Below are 15,989 nucleotides of genomic sequence, written 5' to 3' on the forward strand. Positions count from 1 at the left end.
ACATCTCTTTTTATTCCACTAACCTTTCAGTTTAGTTCAGTCTCTCAGTTGTGTCTGACTCTGTGAGCCCATGGAGTGCAGCACGCCAGGCCGCACTGTCCCCATGATCAACTCCTGGAGCTTGCTCAAACTCATGTCCATTGAGTCAGTGATACCATCCAACCATCTCATCCTCTGTTATCCCCTTCTCCTCCCGCCTTCAGTCTTTCCCAGCATCAGGGTCTTTTCCAGTGAGTCAGTTCTTTGCATCAGGTGGCCAAAGTATTGAAGTTTCAGCTTCAGCATCAGTACTTCCAATGAATATTCAGGACTGCTTTCCTTTAGGATGGACTGGTTGGATCTCCTTGCTGTCCAAGGGACTCTCAAGAGTCTTTTCCAACACCACAGTTCAAATGCATCAATTCTTTGGCACTCAGCTTTCTTTATAGTCCAACTTTCACATCCACACGCAACTATTGGAAGATCCATAGCTTTGACTAGACTGGCCTTTGTTGGCAAAGTAATGTCTCTGCTTTTTAATATGCTGTCTAGGTTGGTCATAGCTTTTCTTCCAAGGAGCAAGTGTCTTCTAATTTCATGGCTGCAGTCACCATCTGCAGTAATTTTGGAGCCCCCAAAAATAAAGTGTCTCACTGTTTCCATTGCTTCCCCATCTATCTGCCATGAAGTGATGAGACCAGATGCCATGATCTTAGTTTTCTGAATGTTGCACTTTAAGCCATCTCTTTCACTCTTCTCTTGCACTTTCATCAAGAGGCTCTTTAGTTCCTCTTCACTTTCTGCCATAAGGGTGGTGTCATCTGCATATCTGAGGTTGTTGATCTTTCTCCCGGCAATCTTGATTCCAGCTTGTGCTTCTTCCAGCCCAGCATTTATCATGCTATACTCCACATAGAAGTTAAATAAGCAGGGTGACAATGTACAGCCTTGACGTACTCCTTTTCCTATTTGGGACGAGTCTGCTGTTCCATGTCCAATTCTAACTGTTGCTTCTTGACCTGCATACAGATTTCTCAGGAGGCAGGTCAGGTGGTCTCGTATTCCCATCTCTTTCAGAATTTTCCACAGTTTATTGTGATCCACACAAAGGCTTTGGCATAGTCAGTAAAGCAGAAACAGATGTTTTTCTGGAACTCTTTCTTTTTCGATGATCCAGCGGATGTTGGCAATTTGATCTCTGGTTGTTCTGCCTTTTCTAAAACCAGCTTGAATATCTGGAAGTTCACAGTTCACGTATTGCTGAAGCCTGGCTTGGAGAATTTTGAGGATTACTTTGCTAGTGTGTGAGATGAGTGCAGTTGTGTGGTAGTTTGAGCATTCTTTGGCATTACCTTTCTTTGGGATTGGAATGAAAACTGACTTTTCCCAGTCCTGTGGCCACCGCTGAGTTTGTCAGATTTGCTGGCTAACCTTTAGGTCATTAAAAAAAAACCTGATAGACTTTAAAACTTTAAAAAAATTACTAAATTATTTTTGACGGTGCTGGCTCTTTGTTGCTAATGTGTGGGCTTTCTCTAGGTGTGAGAGCAGTGGCTTCTCTTGTTGCAGAGCACTGGCTCTAGGTACACAGACTTCAGTAGTTGCAGTGAGGGGGCCTCAGTAGTTGTAGCAGATGGCCCCATAGTTGTGGCTTATGGGCTTATTTGCCCCACAGCATGTGGAACCGTCCCAGAGCAACGATCATACTTGTGTCCCCTTCTTTGGCAGAGGGATTCTCATCTACTAACAACCAGGGAAGTCCAGGTCAACTTATTTTTTGGTTCAGTTCAAAGTAAATTACAGATACCAGTAAACTTTTCTCCTGCTGAGTCAAGTATTGATATCATTATGTAGAATTTAATTTTTTCTTCTGAAGTAAAATTTACCTTGAAATTTTACCCATCTGTCTTAAGTATATCTTCATTAAATGGTCATATTTTTATGGTCATATAATTAATACCAAAGTTGTGCAGCCATCACAACTAATTCTGAACGTTTTCATTACTCCAAAAGAAACCCTGTACCCATTTATAGTCAATTCTGCCTCTCATTACAATCACTGATATACTTTGGATAGTTGTTAATCTATATTTCACTTGTGTTTCTTAGTGATTTCAGTTAACATTTTAAACAGTCCACTTTGGATAAATGCCAGTTTAATATCAATAATGCACAAAAACTTTGTTTCTATATAACTTCATTCCCCTCTCCTTTGTATTATTATTTTCATATAAATGACATCATTATACATTATAACCCTGTCAATACAGTTTTATAGTCAGTGCTTTAAACAGCTGTTTTTTAAATCAGGTTGGTGGAGAGTTGTAAAAAATACACTGTCCTTTTCTATTTATATAGTTACCTCTACTTTATTCTTTATTTTTTCTTGTATTCAGATTACTTTCTGAAGTCTTTTCAGTTCGTTCAGCAGACTCTTCTTTAGTAGCTGTTTCATAGCAGATGTGCTAATGACATATTCCCTCAGATTTTATATGTCAATATCTTAATTTCTCCTTCAGTTTTGAAGGCTACTTGTCCTGAATAAAGAATTCTTGGTTGACAGTCTTTTCCTGGCAATACTTCGAATATGTTAACCTACTGTCTTCTGATTCCATAGTTTCTGATGAGCAATCAGCTTTTAATCTTGAGTATCCCTTGTATGTGATTATTCACCTCTCTCTTTCACTTTCAAAGTTCTCTTTTTTCCTCTGGCTTTTGATACTTTGATTGTGGTATGTCTGGTTTTTAAGTTCATTATATTTGGTGTTTGTTGAACTTCTTGGAGGTCTAGATGAAGATTTTCATCAAATTGGGGGAGTTTTTGGCCATTACTCAAATATTCTTCCTCTCCTGTCCTTATGTGGTTCATCTTTGTTTCATTTCTTAGACTAAATAATTTCAGTCAACCTGTCTTTAAGTTCACTGATTCTTTCTTCTGCCTATTCTTATGTGTTCATGAGTCACCTATTGAAATTTCTTTTGAGTTTTTCTTTTTTTTTAATTCCAGAATTCATTTGGTTCTTTGTAGTTTCTGTTTCTACTAATAGTCTGTATTTGGTGAAATACTGTTTTCTTACTTTTTTTACTTCATTAGAAATAATTTATTAGTTCACTGAATGTATTTAAAATAGCTGATTTATTTTTTAAATTTTTAAAAATTGAAATATAGTTGATTTACAATGCTGTGTTAATTTCTACTGTACAGCAAAGTGATTCATTTATACATACATACATATATATATATATATATTCTTTTTAAAAACAATTATTTTCCATTATGGTTTATCACAGAATACTGAATATAGTTCCTTGTGCTATACAGTAGGACCTTGTTAATCCATCTTACGTATACTGGTTTGCATCTGCTAACTGCAAACTCCCGCTCCATCCCTCTCCCACTGTCCACCCTTGGCAATTACAAGTCGGTGCTCTATGTCTTTGAGCCTGTTCTGTTTCATAAATGTTCATTTGTGTCATATTTTAGATTCCGCATATCGGTGATATCATATAGTATTTGTCTTTCTCTTTTCTGACTTCAGTTAGTGTGGTAATCTCTAGGTTTCATTCATCTTGTTGCAAATGGCATTGTTTCATTCTTTTTATGTCTGAGTAGTATTCCGTTGCATATACGTACAATACCTTTGTCATCCATTCCTTTGTCAGTGGGTATTTAGGTTGTTTCTATGTCTTGACTATTCTGAGTAGTGCTGCTGTGAACATAGGGGTGCATGTATATTTTTGTCCAGATATATGCTCAGGAGTAGGATTGCCAGATCATATGTCAGCTCTGTTTTTAGTTTTTTGAGGAAGTGCCATCATGTTTTCCATAGTGACTGCACTAAGTGACATTCCCACCACCAGTGTAGAAGGGTTGCCTTTTCTCTACATCCTCTCCAGCATTTGTTATAAAATAGCTGACTTAAATCTTAGTCTGGTAAGTCTAATTAAGACTTGGGCTTTCTCTGGGACAGTTTCTACTGAGAGCTGTTTTTCCTGTGTTTAGGTCCGATTTTAATATTTCTTGGTGTGGCACATAGCTTTCTGTTTAGAACAGGACATTTTAAATAATGTAGTGTGGCAGATCGGGAAATCAAATTAATCTCCCTTCCCAGGGTTTATTAGAACTTCTCTGTAGCTCAAACAATAAAGAATCTGCGTGCAATGCGGGAGACTTGGGTTCAATTCCTGGATCAGGAAGATCCCCTGGAGAAGGGAATGGCAGTCTTCTCCAGTATTCTTGCCTGGAGAATCTCATGGACAGAGAAGCCTGGCGGGCTACAGTCTGTGGGGTTGCAAAAAGTCAGACAGGACTGAGCGACTAACTCGCACACATACCCACAACTTATTGTTCTTTTGTCTTTTTGTTGTTTATGTAGTGACTTCCCTAGACTAATTCGGTAAAACCTGTATTCTTTATATTGTGTTGCCTCTGAAGTCTGTGCTCAGTTAATCTAATGGTCAGTTGATGATCAGACATTTTTCTTAAGTGTCTGGAACCACTGAGTCTTCCAGCTCTTGCCAAGGGGTTCTGTGTGCACATGGGCTATGTTTTTAATGTTCCTACAGGAAGTTGACTGCTCTGCCTTAGCTTGTAACTCTTGCTTGCACTGAATATCAAAGTCAGCCAGAAATGAGAGATTAGGGCCTTTTCAGTACTTTCTTGAGTATGAATACAGTCCTGAACAGGAGTGTGATCTTCTTGATTCTCGTGAATGTGTTGGAGCTTTTCAAAACCACTATTGACCTCCCATTCTCCAGCTTTTCCTTCTAAGTTTTGGGACAGATCTGTGTTTTTTTCCAACTGTTTTCATTGCCTCAGTCAGCTATGATGATAAACATCTGCCACTGATTGTTTCTGACAAATGACCCAGGGAAAATGCATTTCACACTGAGCAAATTCTGAGTTAGGTCAAATAAAGACAGACCCTGCAAGTGGAGGTTTCTAGGGAACTGTCAGATCCAGTAATGGCAGTTCTATGGGGAAGGAACTTCTGGGAAATTCCAAACTTATTCCAGCAACTCCTAGGCTGTCAGTTTTCACCATGACTGCAGGGCTGTTGGTTTTCAAGGCTTCTCTAGAGCTGGTGAGAGGGGAATGGGATAGGGTATGTGAACACGTACCAGAGCTAGCAGTTTTCACCAAAGACTCATCGATGTGTCTTAAATAACCACTCCTTGGATTATTGGTAAGACGTAAATATTTGGAGTTTTGAAAAAGTTGATTTTGACAATTTTTTCAGGTATTGTTTTTGCTTTTAACAAAGTGGATTTTCATAGGTTCTTAATGTGCCATTCTGGAAGTGATCATTCAGTTAACTGGGTTTTGATGAGTGTGTAGTACACTTGTGTAATCCAAACCCCTAAGATATAGAACAGTACCTGGATATAGGAAATTTGCTCATGAATGAGGCACTGTTACAGTCATTGCCTTCCTTATAAGTTAAGTTAGATACCTAAGGACATTGTTGTATTATTGTTTTTTCATTTAATCTATTTTGTGGAAGAAAGAAAGGTGACATTAGTTAGGTCACTGGGTGGCCATAATTCAGGTATGTGTTGGATCAGTGCTACTTTCTGCACCATCAACTTGCTCAGTAATTGAAACTCTCTCAACTCAGTCAGCCATTTTTGGGAAAAAATAGCATGCCACGTGGCTCACTTCCCATGCCATTATTAGGTTGTAGAAATGGACTTCTGACAGGATTTTCCCTGATTTTTCCTAAAGAAAAAGCTCCTTTGTCTTCAGTATTTTTCTGCAATGAAGATGATCTTTCAAGTAGATACTTGTATTTACTTGAATTTAGAGACTGAGAATGTAACATGTAGCCACCCTACTTTGATTTGGTTATTTCCATTGTGTCTCACAGGCTCAGGGATATGTGGCCATTTGTCACTTTTGTTGAAGATGAATATGTCTTCATTGAATCTGATTTTTTTTTTTTCCTTCTGGTAGATTTGAGATAGATATAAATGTACATACATATAGTCACTTTACCATATTTCCTGCCAATCACTTGGATTGTTTTGTTTCTTTTTACTAATTTGATCTCTTCTATTCCTTTTTCTTTCTTTCTACAATTTTTATGATGTGGTTTCATAAAGATTTTGCTTCTCTTTTCTAACAAATAACTTGTTTCACAAAGATAATGTGTCCTCTTACATTGAATCAAGAATAAGAGTCACACACACACACACACACACACACATATCTAGTGATTTCTAAAGATTTGTTTACTTTGTGTTTTGTTTTACTGTGCTAAGAACTTGTCCTCCCTCCTGGAATCAAAGTAGGACATGTGTATCCTGCCCCTGAATTTCCGCGTTGGCTCTGATTGTGAAGCGGTGCGTTCGCCCTCCACCCCGGCTCGGAGCACCCGTGAGGGCACCGGCTGTGTTCAAGCGAGGCCGCTCCGGCTTCTCTGGTTGTCGCAACAAGCTAGAGATTTTCAAAGCTACACTTTTGAGTAAAAAGCCTTATTAAAAGGAAAACATGATTTAAAAAAAAAAAAAGAATAAGAGTGAGATATTTTCTGAGATTCTTTTAGACTGTGATATAAGTTTATTTTGAAGGAGGCAACTTTACTACTTCTGTGATGCAAAATTGTTTCTTAAGGTCTTGAATTGTATTTATGCTTGTATTTCTCTTCATGAAGGGAGATTTATATTTCCCTTGAGTGTGGGCATAGGAATTTTCTGGACTTGTGTTTACACAAGTCTAAAACTTACTGGAAATTACTATTTTGGGCCTTATTTGTTATCATAGGGTTTTTGCTTAGATTGGGCTTTCATGAATGGAAAAGGAAGCTTACTGCCTGGTCATTATGAATGTCCATTCCTAATCAGTGAACAGAATTCCTTAGTTTTGAATCAGATTAAGTATGTATTGTTTTATCTCTGAGTTGCCACAGCCCAAACTTTTGATATACTTTCCCTTATGTGTTTTAAGGAGAATGTTTAGGGGAGGGTATTTACAGCTTATTTGCTAGAAGTATTGTTACAGTAATTAAAGTCTTTGAACCTATTTAACTGTTTTTTTAATAGACATTATGTTCATAGAATTTAATTAGCTATAATTCTTGATTTATGATAATTTATCAGTTCAAGACATGCACTTTTAAAGTTTATTTATTGAAAAATTTAATAAGCTGAATAACCAGAATTTGCCCCCAATCTGATAAGTAGAATATTTCCTGTGACTTCTGTGTCCTCCTCACTTATTCTACCTATTCCCCCACCAAAGTTAACAAATATTTTGCATTGTTTTTGTTTCCTTTTTTATTAATAAAATGTGTATATCTAATTTTGCTTGTTTTTGATAATACAAAACATAATCATACTGTATGCTGACCTACAAGGGACTTGAATTTTCATTGAGTATTAGATTACTAAGATTTCTTATTTGTGTGGGTCTGTAGTTCATTCATTTTCATAACCATGTAGTCTTTTGTGTACACCAAAAAGAAATCTCATTCTATTTATCCAGTCTCCAGTCCGTAGGCATTTGACTTTCTCCCCCAGTTCTTAGCAGTTGCTGGCAGTATTATCTTACGCGTGCACTGTGTGTGGAGTGTTCTGTTATGTATGTTTCCTGGTCCAGATCTACATAAGCTTTTAGGTGAATACCTAGGAGGGAATTTGTAGGTTATAAAAATGAATGTTCCAACTTACAAAGTAGTGGTGAATTATTTTCCAAAGTGATAAATTATAATTTATACCTTAAACCACTTAATAAAAGTTTGATAAAACTCACTTGGGAAACCATTTGGGTCTGGTATGTTTTTTGTGGGAGGAATTTTTAACTATTGCTTTGACTTCTTTATAGGGTTGTAAGTATATTTTGGCTTTCCACTATTGATTTAGTGTTGGTGCATTCTGTTTTTATTAGAAATTACTCTGTTTCATTAAATTTTCAATTTTATTGGCATATAGTTATTGGTAATGTTGTAAGAGCCAGTGTTTGGTTTGTTTTCCGTTTTCTGTTTTCAAATTCTCTGATTTTTGCTCTTTATCATCATATATGCCCTTCTTACTTTGGGTTTACATGCTTTTTTTGGTAGTATCTTGATGTAGAATCTTAAAAGAGTTTTATTCTTTTTTTTTTTTACTTTTCTAAGTTGAGTATTTTGTGTTATAAATTTTCGTCTCAGGACTACTTTTACTGTATCCCACAAATTTTAACATGCTTTAATTTCACTTTCATTGATTTTAGTGTAACTTTTGTTTTCCTTGCAGCTTCCTTTTTTTATCCATGAATCTTTTTTGGAATGTGTTGTTCAATTTCCAAATGTTCCCAATAGATTTTCTTGCCTTTCTAGTTTGACTTATAGTCAGAAAACATGCTCTATATTGTTTCAATTCTTTTAAATTTGTTGAGATTTGTTTTATAATGTAGGATATGATCTATATTTTGGTGAATTTTCTGTGTCCCTGGAAAGAATGTGTATTTTGCTGTTGTTGGGAGTAGTGTTGTGTCAGTTTCAATCAGAGTCCATCAGTGAATGATACTGTTCAGTTCTTTCTTCTCCTTGTTGATTTTCTGTGTAGCAGTGACTTAGGGGTATTGAAGAACTCCACTTATTTGCAGGTTTGTTGATCTTCTCTTTTCAGTTTTCTGAGTTTTTGCTCTGTGTATCTTTAACTTGTGTTATTTTGTGTATGCACAATTAGGATTGTTAGAACTTTTCTGTGAAATGACCCTGTAATCATTTTATAATGCTGCTGTATGCTGTGTTTAGTCACTCAGTTGTGTCCTACTCTTTGCGACTCCCTGGTCTGTAGCCCACCAGGCACCTCTGTCCGTGGGGATTCTCCAGGCAGGAATACTAGAGTGGGTTGCCATACCCCTCCTCCATAATGCTGCTCTGTCCCTGTAATTTCTAGCTCTGAAGTGTATGTGCTACTTTAGCCATTCCAGCTTTCTTTTGGTTCATGTTTGGTATATCTTTTCATATCTATTTTCTTTTAAAATACCTGTATCATTATGTTTGTTTGTAATGAGTTTTTTATAGACAGAATATGGTTGGGTCATTTTTAAATTCAGTCTGCCAATTTACTGTAATTATTGATACATTAGGACTTAGATATGTCCTGTTTTAACTTTTCTGTTTGTTCCCTTTGTTTTGCATTTGTCTTTTCTGGGCCTTTTTGTGGTTTACTTGAACATATTTTACTATACCATTTTCTTTATAGTGTTTTTGAATATATCCTTTATTTTTTAATGATTGCTCCAGGGAATACTGGACATTTGCCACTTAAAGTGAATTACAGAAATTTCACCAAATTATTTAGGTATTTTAACTGTCTCCCATTGATTATTTAGTTTTAAGTGTTACCGCTGCACACATTGAGAACTACATCATACAGTGTTACTTTTATTTCAGTAGTCTAACGTAATTTTAAAATCTCAAGCAGAGAAAAGTAGTCTGTTTTATTTACCTGCATATTTGTTTCATTGTTCGTTCTTCATTTCCTGGTGCTACTCTTACTGTGTGTGTGTGAAAGTTGCTCAGTTGTGTCCGACTCTTTACGACTCCATGGACTATACAGTCCTTGGAATTCTCCAGGCCAGAATACTGGAGTGGGTAGCTATTTCCTTCTCCAGCTGTTTTATTAACTTTGTCTAATATTCATATATCTCCTACAGGTTCATTCTCCTTAGTACTAAACTGATAACTCTTTCTCCAACCTTTTAGTCTGCCGTCTCTTTATATTTAAAGAATTGCTTTGAGGCAGCATTTAGTTGTATATTGAAATTTAATGATCTCTGCCCTTTAATGGAGCTGCTTAGACCAACTGGGTGTCCCTTGTGGCCCGGTAAAGAATCCGCCTGCAATGCAGGAGACCTGGGTTCGATCCCTGGGTTGGGAAGATCCCCTGGAGAAGGGAAAGGCCACCCATTCCAGTATTCTGGCCTGGAGAATTCCTTGGACTCTATAGTCCACAGGGTGCAAACAGGTGGACACGACTGAGCAACTTTCACTTTCACTTTCTTTAGACCAATTACATTTAATATGATTATCAGTATGCTTGGTTACTATCTTTGTTATTTATCTTCCCCACCCCCCATTTCCCTTTTTTCTGCCTTATTTCAAATTGGGTTTATGTGTATGTGTGTCTCCATTATTTCCTTAATTAGCTGTTATTCTGTTGTTTACCTGGTAATTAGGATTCATAGTATACATCTTTAATTTATCACAGTTCTGCTCTCTTAGCAGATTTCAGTTACACAATACAGTGTTATTGGCTGTACTTACGGTGTTGTATACATTAGCTCCTCAGGCCTTATTCATCTTATTGCTGAAAGTTTGTACTCTATTTCCCACACTCCCCAGTCTCTGTCAACCACTTTCTGCTCTGTTTCTATGTAACAGTCATTTTCTTAAAAATGTGGTAAAAATACAGCATTACATTGAAGTGTGTTATTCATTGACATTAATTATATTCAGTGTTTTGCAACCATAACCATTATGTATTTTCAAAATTTTTGTGTTCCCCAAACTGAAACTCTGTACCCATTAAGTAGTAACTCTGTATTCTCTACCCCTCCAGCTGCTGATAACCACAGTTCTACTTTCTGTCTCAGTGAATTTGCCTGTTCCTGGTACCTCATTTAAGAGGAATCATACAATATTTATCATTTTGTTTATTTCATTTTTTATTTGGTTTATTTCACTTAGCATAATTTTTTCAAGGTTCACCTGTGTTGTAGCTTATATCAGAACTTCATCTCTTTTTACGGCTGAATTATGCAGCTATACTACGTCTTTTCCATTCATAGGTTAAAGGACAGTTGTCTTGTTTTCACCTTTTTTTGCATATTGTAAATAGTATTGCTGTAAACATTCATACACAAGCATCAGTTTGAGTCCCTGAGTCAGTTTATGTTTACCCACATATTTACCATTTCTGGTAGTCTTCATTCCTTTGTTTAAATTCACAGTATAATTTTCATTTCTGCAGGTCTTTCAACAGTTTTTGTAATTCAAGATTGCTGTCAGTACATTTTTCAGCTTTTGAATATCTGATAAAGTCTGGATCTCTCCTTACTCTTTCCCCCTTTTAAAGAAATATTCGTTGAGTATAGAATTTTAGGTTGACTCTGGTAAAGAATCTGCCTGCAATGTGGGAGACCTGGGTTCGATCCCTGGGTTGGGAAGATCCCCTAAAGAGGGGAAAGGCGACTCACTCCACTATTTTGGCCTGGAGAATTCCATGAACTGTGTAGTTCATAGGGTTGCAAAGAGTGGGACATGACTGAGCAAGTTTCACTTTTGCTTTCTAAAAAATTTCAGTACATTAGAAATGCTGTTCCCGTTTTCTACTGACTTGCGTACTTTACAATGAAAAGTCTGTTGTCATTCTTATCTCTGTTTCTCAGAATATATGGTGTCTATTTTCTCTCTTTAAGATGTTCTATTTATTGTTGGTGTTATATACATTGTGTGTGTGTGCTGGAGCACTGTAAATGTGCATACATGTTGTGTGGTTTATTTGTATATTGTGTGGAGTGTTTGTATATACGCATGTTTTTTTGTCGGGGGGGGGGCAGGTTTATGTTTTGTTATGTGGAGATTGAGTTTGTGTATGGCAGTTGCTTTGTATTTTGTGAACGGAGGTATTGTTTGTGTGCTTTGTTTTGTAGGTCTAGTATTATATTGTTTGACCTGGTCATTGTTGTCTTTATTTTGAAAATTGATACATAGGTGAAAACTTTATACCAATTAAAATATTTTTATTCCATTATTTCTGTTTTTTTAAGTAGTTGCAACTTTTTGTTGTTGCTTTTGAAAACACTGTTCTACATTTTTTCTCTTTTAATATTTTAGAATTTATATGTTTACTTTCCTGCTTGTCTTTGAAATTTAAAAATGCATATTTATCTTCAGGTATCTCACTTCTCCCATATTAAAGAATTTAGAGTACTTTATCTCTAATCATTTCCTTCCCAAAGTTTTCAGTTCAGTTCAGTTGCTCAGTCATGTCTGACTCTTTGCGACCCCATGGACTGCAGCATGCCAGGCCTCCCTGTCCATCACCAAGTCGCGGAGCTTGCTCAAACTCAGGTCCCTTGAGTCGGTGATGCCGTCCAACCATCTCATCCTCTGTCATCCCCTTCTCCTTCCACCTTCAATCTTTCCCAGCATGAGGGTCTTTTCAAATGAGTCAGTTCTTCACATCATGTGGCCAAAGGATTGGACTTTCAGCTTCAGCATCAGTCCTTCCAATGAATATTCAGGACTGATTTCCTTTAGGATGGACTGGTAGGATCTCCTTGCAGTCCAAGGGACTCTCAAGAGTCTTCTCCAACACCACAGTTCAAAAGCATCAGTTCTTTGGTGCTCGGCTTTCTTTACTTATAGTCCGACTCTCACATCCATACATGACTACTGGAACAACCATAGCTTTGACTAGGCGGGCCTTTGTTGGCAAAGTAATGTCTCTGATTTTTAATATGCTGTCTAGGTTGGTCGTAACTTTTCTTCCAAGAAGCAAGTGCCTTTTAATTTCATGGCTGCAGTCATCATCTGCAGTGATTTTGGAACTCCCCCAAAAATAAAGTGTCTCACTGTTTCCATTGCTTCCCATCTATTTGCCATGAAGTGATGAGACCAGATGCCATGATCTTAGTTTTCTGAATGTTGAGTTTTAACCCAACTTTTTCACTCTTCTCTTTCACTTTCGTCAAGATACTCTTTAGTTCTTCTTCACTTTCTGCCATAAGGGTGGTGTCCTCTGCATATCTGAGGTTACTGATGTTTCTCCTGGTAATCTTCATTCCAGCTTGTGCTTCATCCAGCCCAGGATTTATCATGATATACTCTGCATATAAGTTAAATAAGCAGGGTGACAATATACCCTGATGTACTCCTTTCCTGACTTGGAATCAGTCTGTTGTTCCATGTCCAGTTCTAACTGTTGCTTCTTGACCTGCATACAGATTTCTCAGGAGGCAGGTCAGGTGGTTTGGTATTCCCATCTCTTTAAGAATTGTCCACAGTTTGTTGTGATCCACACAGTCAAAGGCTTCGGTAGAATCAGTAAAGCAGAAGTAGATGTTTTTCTGGGTATTTATTTTTGTGACTATGCTTGTCTTTGTTGCTGCACATGGGCTTTCTGTAGTTTCAGCAAGTGGGGGCCACTCTCCTTGTGATGTGTGGGCTTCTGCTCGCATTGGTTTCTTTGGTTGGAGAGCACAGGTTCTAGGGCCTGTGGGCTTCAGTAGTTGTGGCACACAGTCCTAGTTGCCCTCTGGCGTGTGGAGTCCTCCTGGACTACAGATCAGATCTGTGTCCCCCATACTGGCAGGTAGACTCTCAACCACTGGACCACGAGGGAGGTTCCCAGAGTTACACTTCTGTTGTACAGTATTTCAAGTCTGACTTGGAATTCCCCAATTATATACAACATTTTTTCTAACAAAGAATTAAAAAATTTTAACATATATTTTAAAAATTAGCCTGTGTACTGATAATATTATGATTCCCTTGTGTGTCAGATTGTGCTTGTAGGAACATTGCTTTAGAGCAAATCTCTTAATGGTAAATTCCCTTGGTTTTTGTCTGTAAATTCTTTATTTAGCCCTAGTTCACAGTTCTATACTGACATTTTCTCTTGGCCCTTTGGAGATAATATTCCACCGTCTTACACTGTTGCTGTCAAAGCCTGCGAAGCCGTTTATCTTCTCAGTGTGTTTTCTAGTTATTCTGTTTTGTTTTTAGTATTCACTGTGAAGTGGATTTCTTTTTATGTTTCCTGTTTGGGCTCGTTTGGTCTGAATCTGTGGATCTATGCCTTTTAGTGATTTGAGAATATTTGCAGCTATTTTTCATTCTCTCCTCTCTTTCTTGAACTGCATTTAAACTTGTGTAAGATATTATCTTTTAGTTATTTGTTTTTAGTCCCACTTGATACTTTTCATGTTTTTTTTTTTTTTTATTCTGTTGTGTATCTGTTCTTTCCAGCTGTGCCAGCTCTGTTCTCTGACCTTTCCACTTGGTGTTGCGGTTCCAGCCTCACCCTAGTTTTGTGGGTGTCTTATATTGGGAAACTGTCCGTGGAGATCTTCCCTGTATTCAAGAGACCAGGGATGCCTGCTCTCCACAGTGGTGTTATGCTGCAATCAGAGGCTGAGTCTCAGCTCTTCATTTGTCATGATGCATTGTAAATGAGAGGGCTTCTCTGGTGCCTCAGACAGTAAAGAATCTGCCTGCAGTGCGGGAGACCTGGGTTTGATCCCTGGGTTGGGAAGATCCCCTGGAGGAGGGCATGGCAACCCACTCCAGTATTCTTGCCTGGAGAATTCCATGGACAGAGGAGCATGGTGGGCTGCAGTCCATGGGGTCACAAAGAATCAGACATGACAGAGCAGAAGCACATGGAAATGAGAATCTCTTTGTTGTAATTCCCACTAGTCATGAGACAGTATTTTAATGAGTTTTGAATGAGTAAAGGATTTTAAAGGGAAGACTGTAGAGTTACAGATATTTGAAATTTTCTGATTTGAGGGGGTGAGCCCAAGAATTTGCATTTCTTAGAGTTTCCAGGTTTGCTGATGCAGCTGGCCTGGGTAACAAACTTTGAGAGCCTTTGGACTAGATGCTGTTTTGGCTTTGGGCTCTGATTCTTTTACATTTGAATAGGGGTATTATCTGGCTTGGGGATCATTTTATTAACTCTTAATAAAACTGCTAAAACAGTTTTCATTAGCACCTGAGTCGTTTGTTTAATAACACTGCATTAATGTAATGTTTTATTTTAGTGATCATTCAGGATATGTTCGACCACTGCCAGTACCTCGCAGTTTAAATAGTGATATTTCCTATTTTGGTGTTGGGGGCAAGCAGGCTGTTTTCTTTGTTGGACAGTCAGCCAGAGTAAGTAAAAAAGATTTCTTAAAAGTGAAAGTTGGTCAAAATATTTTGAAGTTGACTGTCTAATTGTATTATTCATTTTAAATTTTGTCAATTTAAAAGGTAATCTTTTTAATATTTAACAGATGATAAGTAAGCCTGGAGACTCCCAGGATGTTCATGAACTTTTACTTTCTAAAGAAGATTTTGAGAAGAGGGAGAAAAATAAAGAGGCAATATATAGCGGATTTATTAGAAACAGAAAGGTACAGTACATTTTAACTCATTGTAAATTTATACCTTGGATGGATGATGGGACAAGAACATTTTTTTTCAATTTCTAAGATACTTATGTTATTTTAAAAACTTGAAAATATGGAATTTTCAAATTAAATTTTAATTTTGTGAATAGCAAAAGTGATCATTTGTGTGCTTTCTTAGGCTGAAGTCTTCAGAAAATAACTTTTCTCATAAAGCCAAGTCAGCTTCCTGGAAATTGTTCATAAGATTATAAACTGTTTCCTTGCTCTGAGTTTGAGTTTTTAAGTATTTGTTGTATAATAATCACAGAAGTAGAATACAAAACAGTGATTAAATTTGCATTCAAACTCTCATGTTAATAAGTGGAATGTTAATAAATTTGAATCGTGGTGAGCACATGGTATTTGTTGTATTACTCATTCAACTTTGAAACGTTTTAAAATTTTCAAATTTTAAAACCTTTTTTAAAAGTAAAACTTAAAAAAATTTTTGAGTCTAAAGTAACTTTTGTAAAGAACATAAAAATAGTCTCAAATGCCAGATAAAAGTCCTTATGATATATTTAGTTGAATTTTCTCCTAGTCTAACTTTAAAAGGAATTGGAACTTATAAATACTTATGGTGTTTATTTCAAAGTCACTTTTCCTAATAGTTCAGTGTGTATCTTTATCCTTGTAAGTTTTTATGTGTATAGCAACTTACATAGTACATATATGCATACATATGCATGCAATTTTTAATATACAGGCTCATAGTAAAATAAAAGCAGAGACGTTTTAAATTCTTATCCTTAAGCACATCCCTTCCTCCCCCCACAAACTATGGATATTCTCTGAAAGTGGACTGGGGCCCAGGATGGTTTTACTCCCTTTTAAACACAGTGCCTTTGGGCTAAGTCAG

The 15,989-nt window shown here is 37.0% G+C and overlaps 1 protein-coding gene across 1 annotated transcript in view; it reads left to right on the forward strand.

Annotated features, from left to right (window-relative positions):
- SMCHD1 (structural maintenance of chromosomes flexible hinge domain containing 1) overlaps window positions 1–15,989 on the forward strand; it is a 126,127-nt gene that overhangs the window by 20,846 nt on the left and 89,292 nt on the right. Inside the window, exons 6-7 of the mRNA XM_070361992.1 lie at window positions 14,738–14,852; window positions 14,975–15,094. Coding sequence (XP_070218093.1) covers window positions 14,738–14,852; window positions 14,975–15,094 — 235 coding nt within the window. The remainder of the gene's footprint in view (window positions 1–14,737; window positions 14,853–14,974; window positions 15,095–15,989) is intronic.

This window comes from Bos mutus, chromosome 24 (assembly GCF_027580195.1).
Source record: "Bos mutus isolate GX-2022 chromosome 24, NWIPB_WYAK_1.1, whole genome shotgun sequence".
Lineage (NCBI taxonomy): Eukaryota > Metazoa > Chordata > Mammalia > Artiodactyla > Bovidae > Bos > Bos mutus.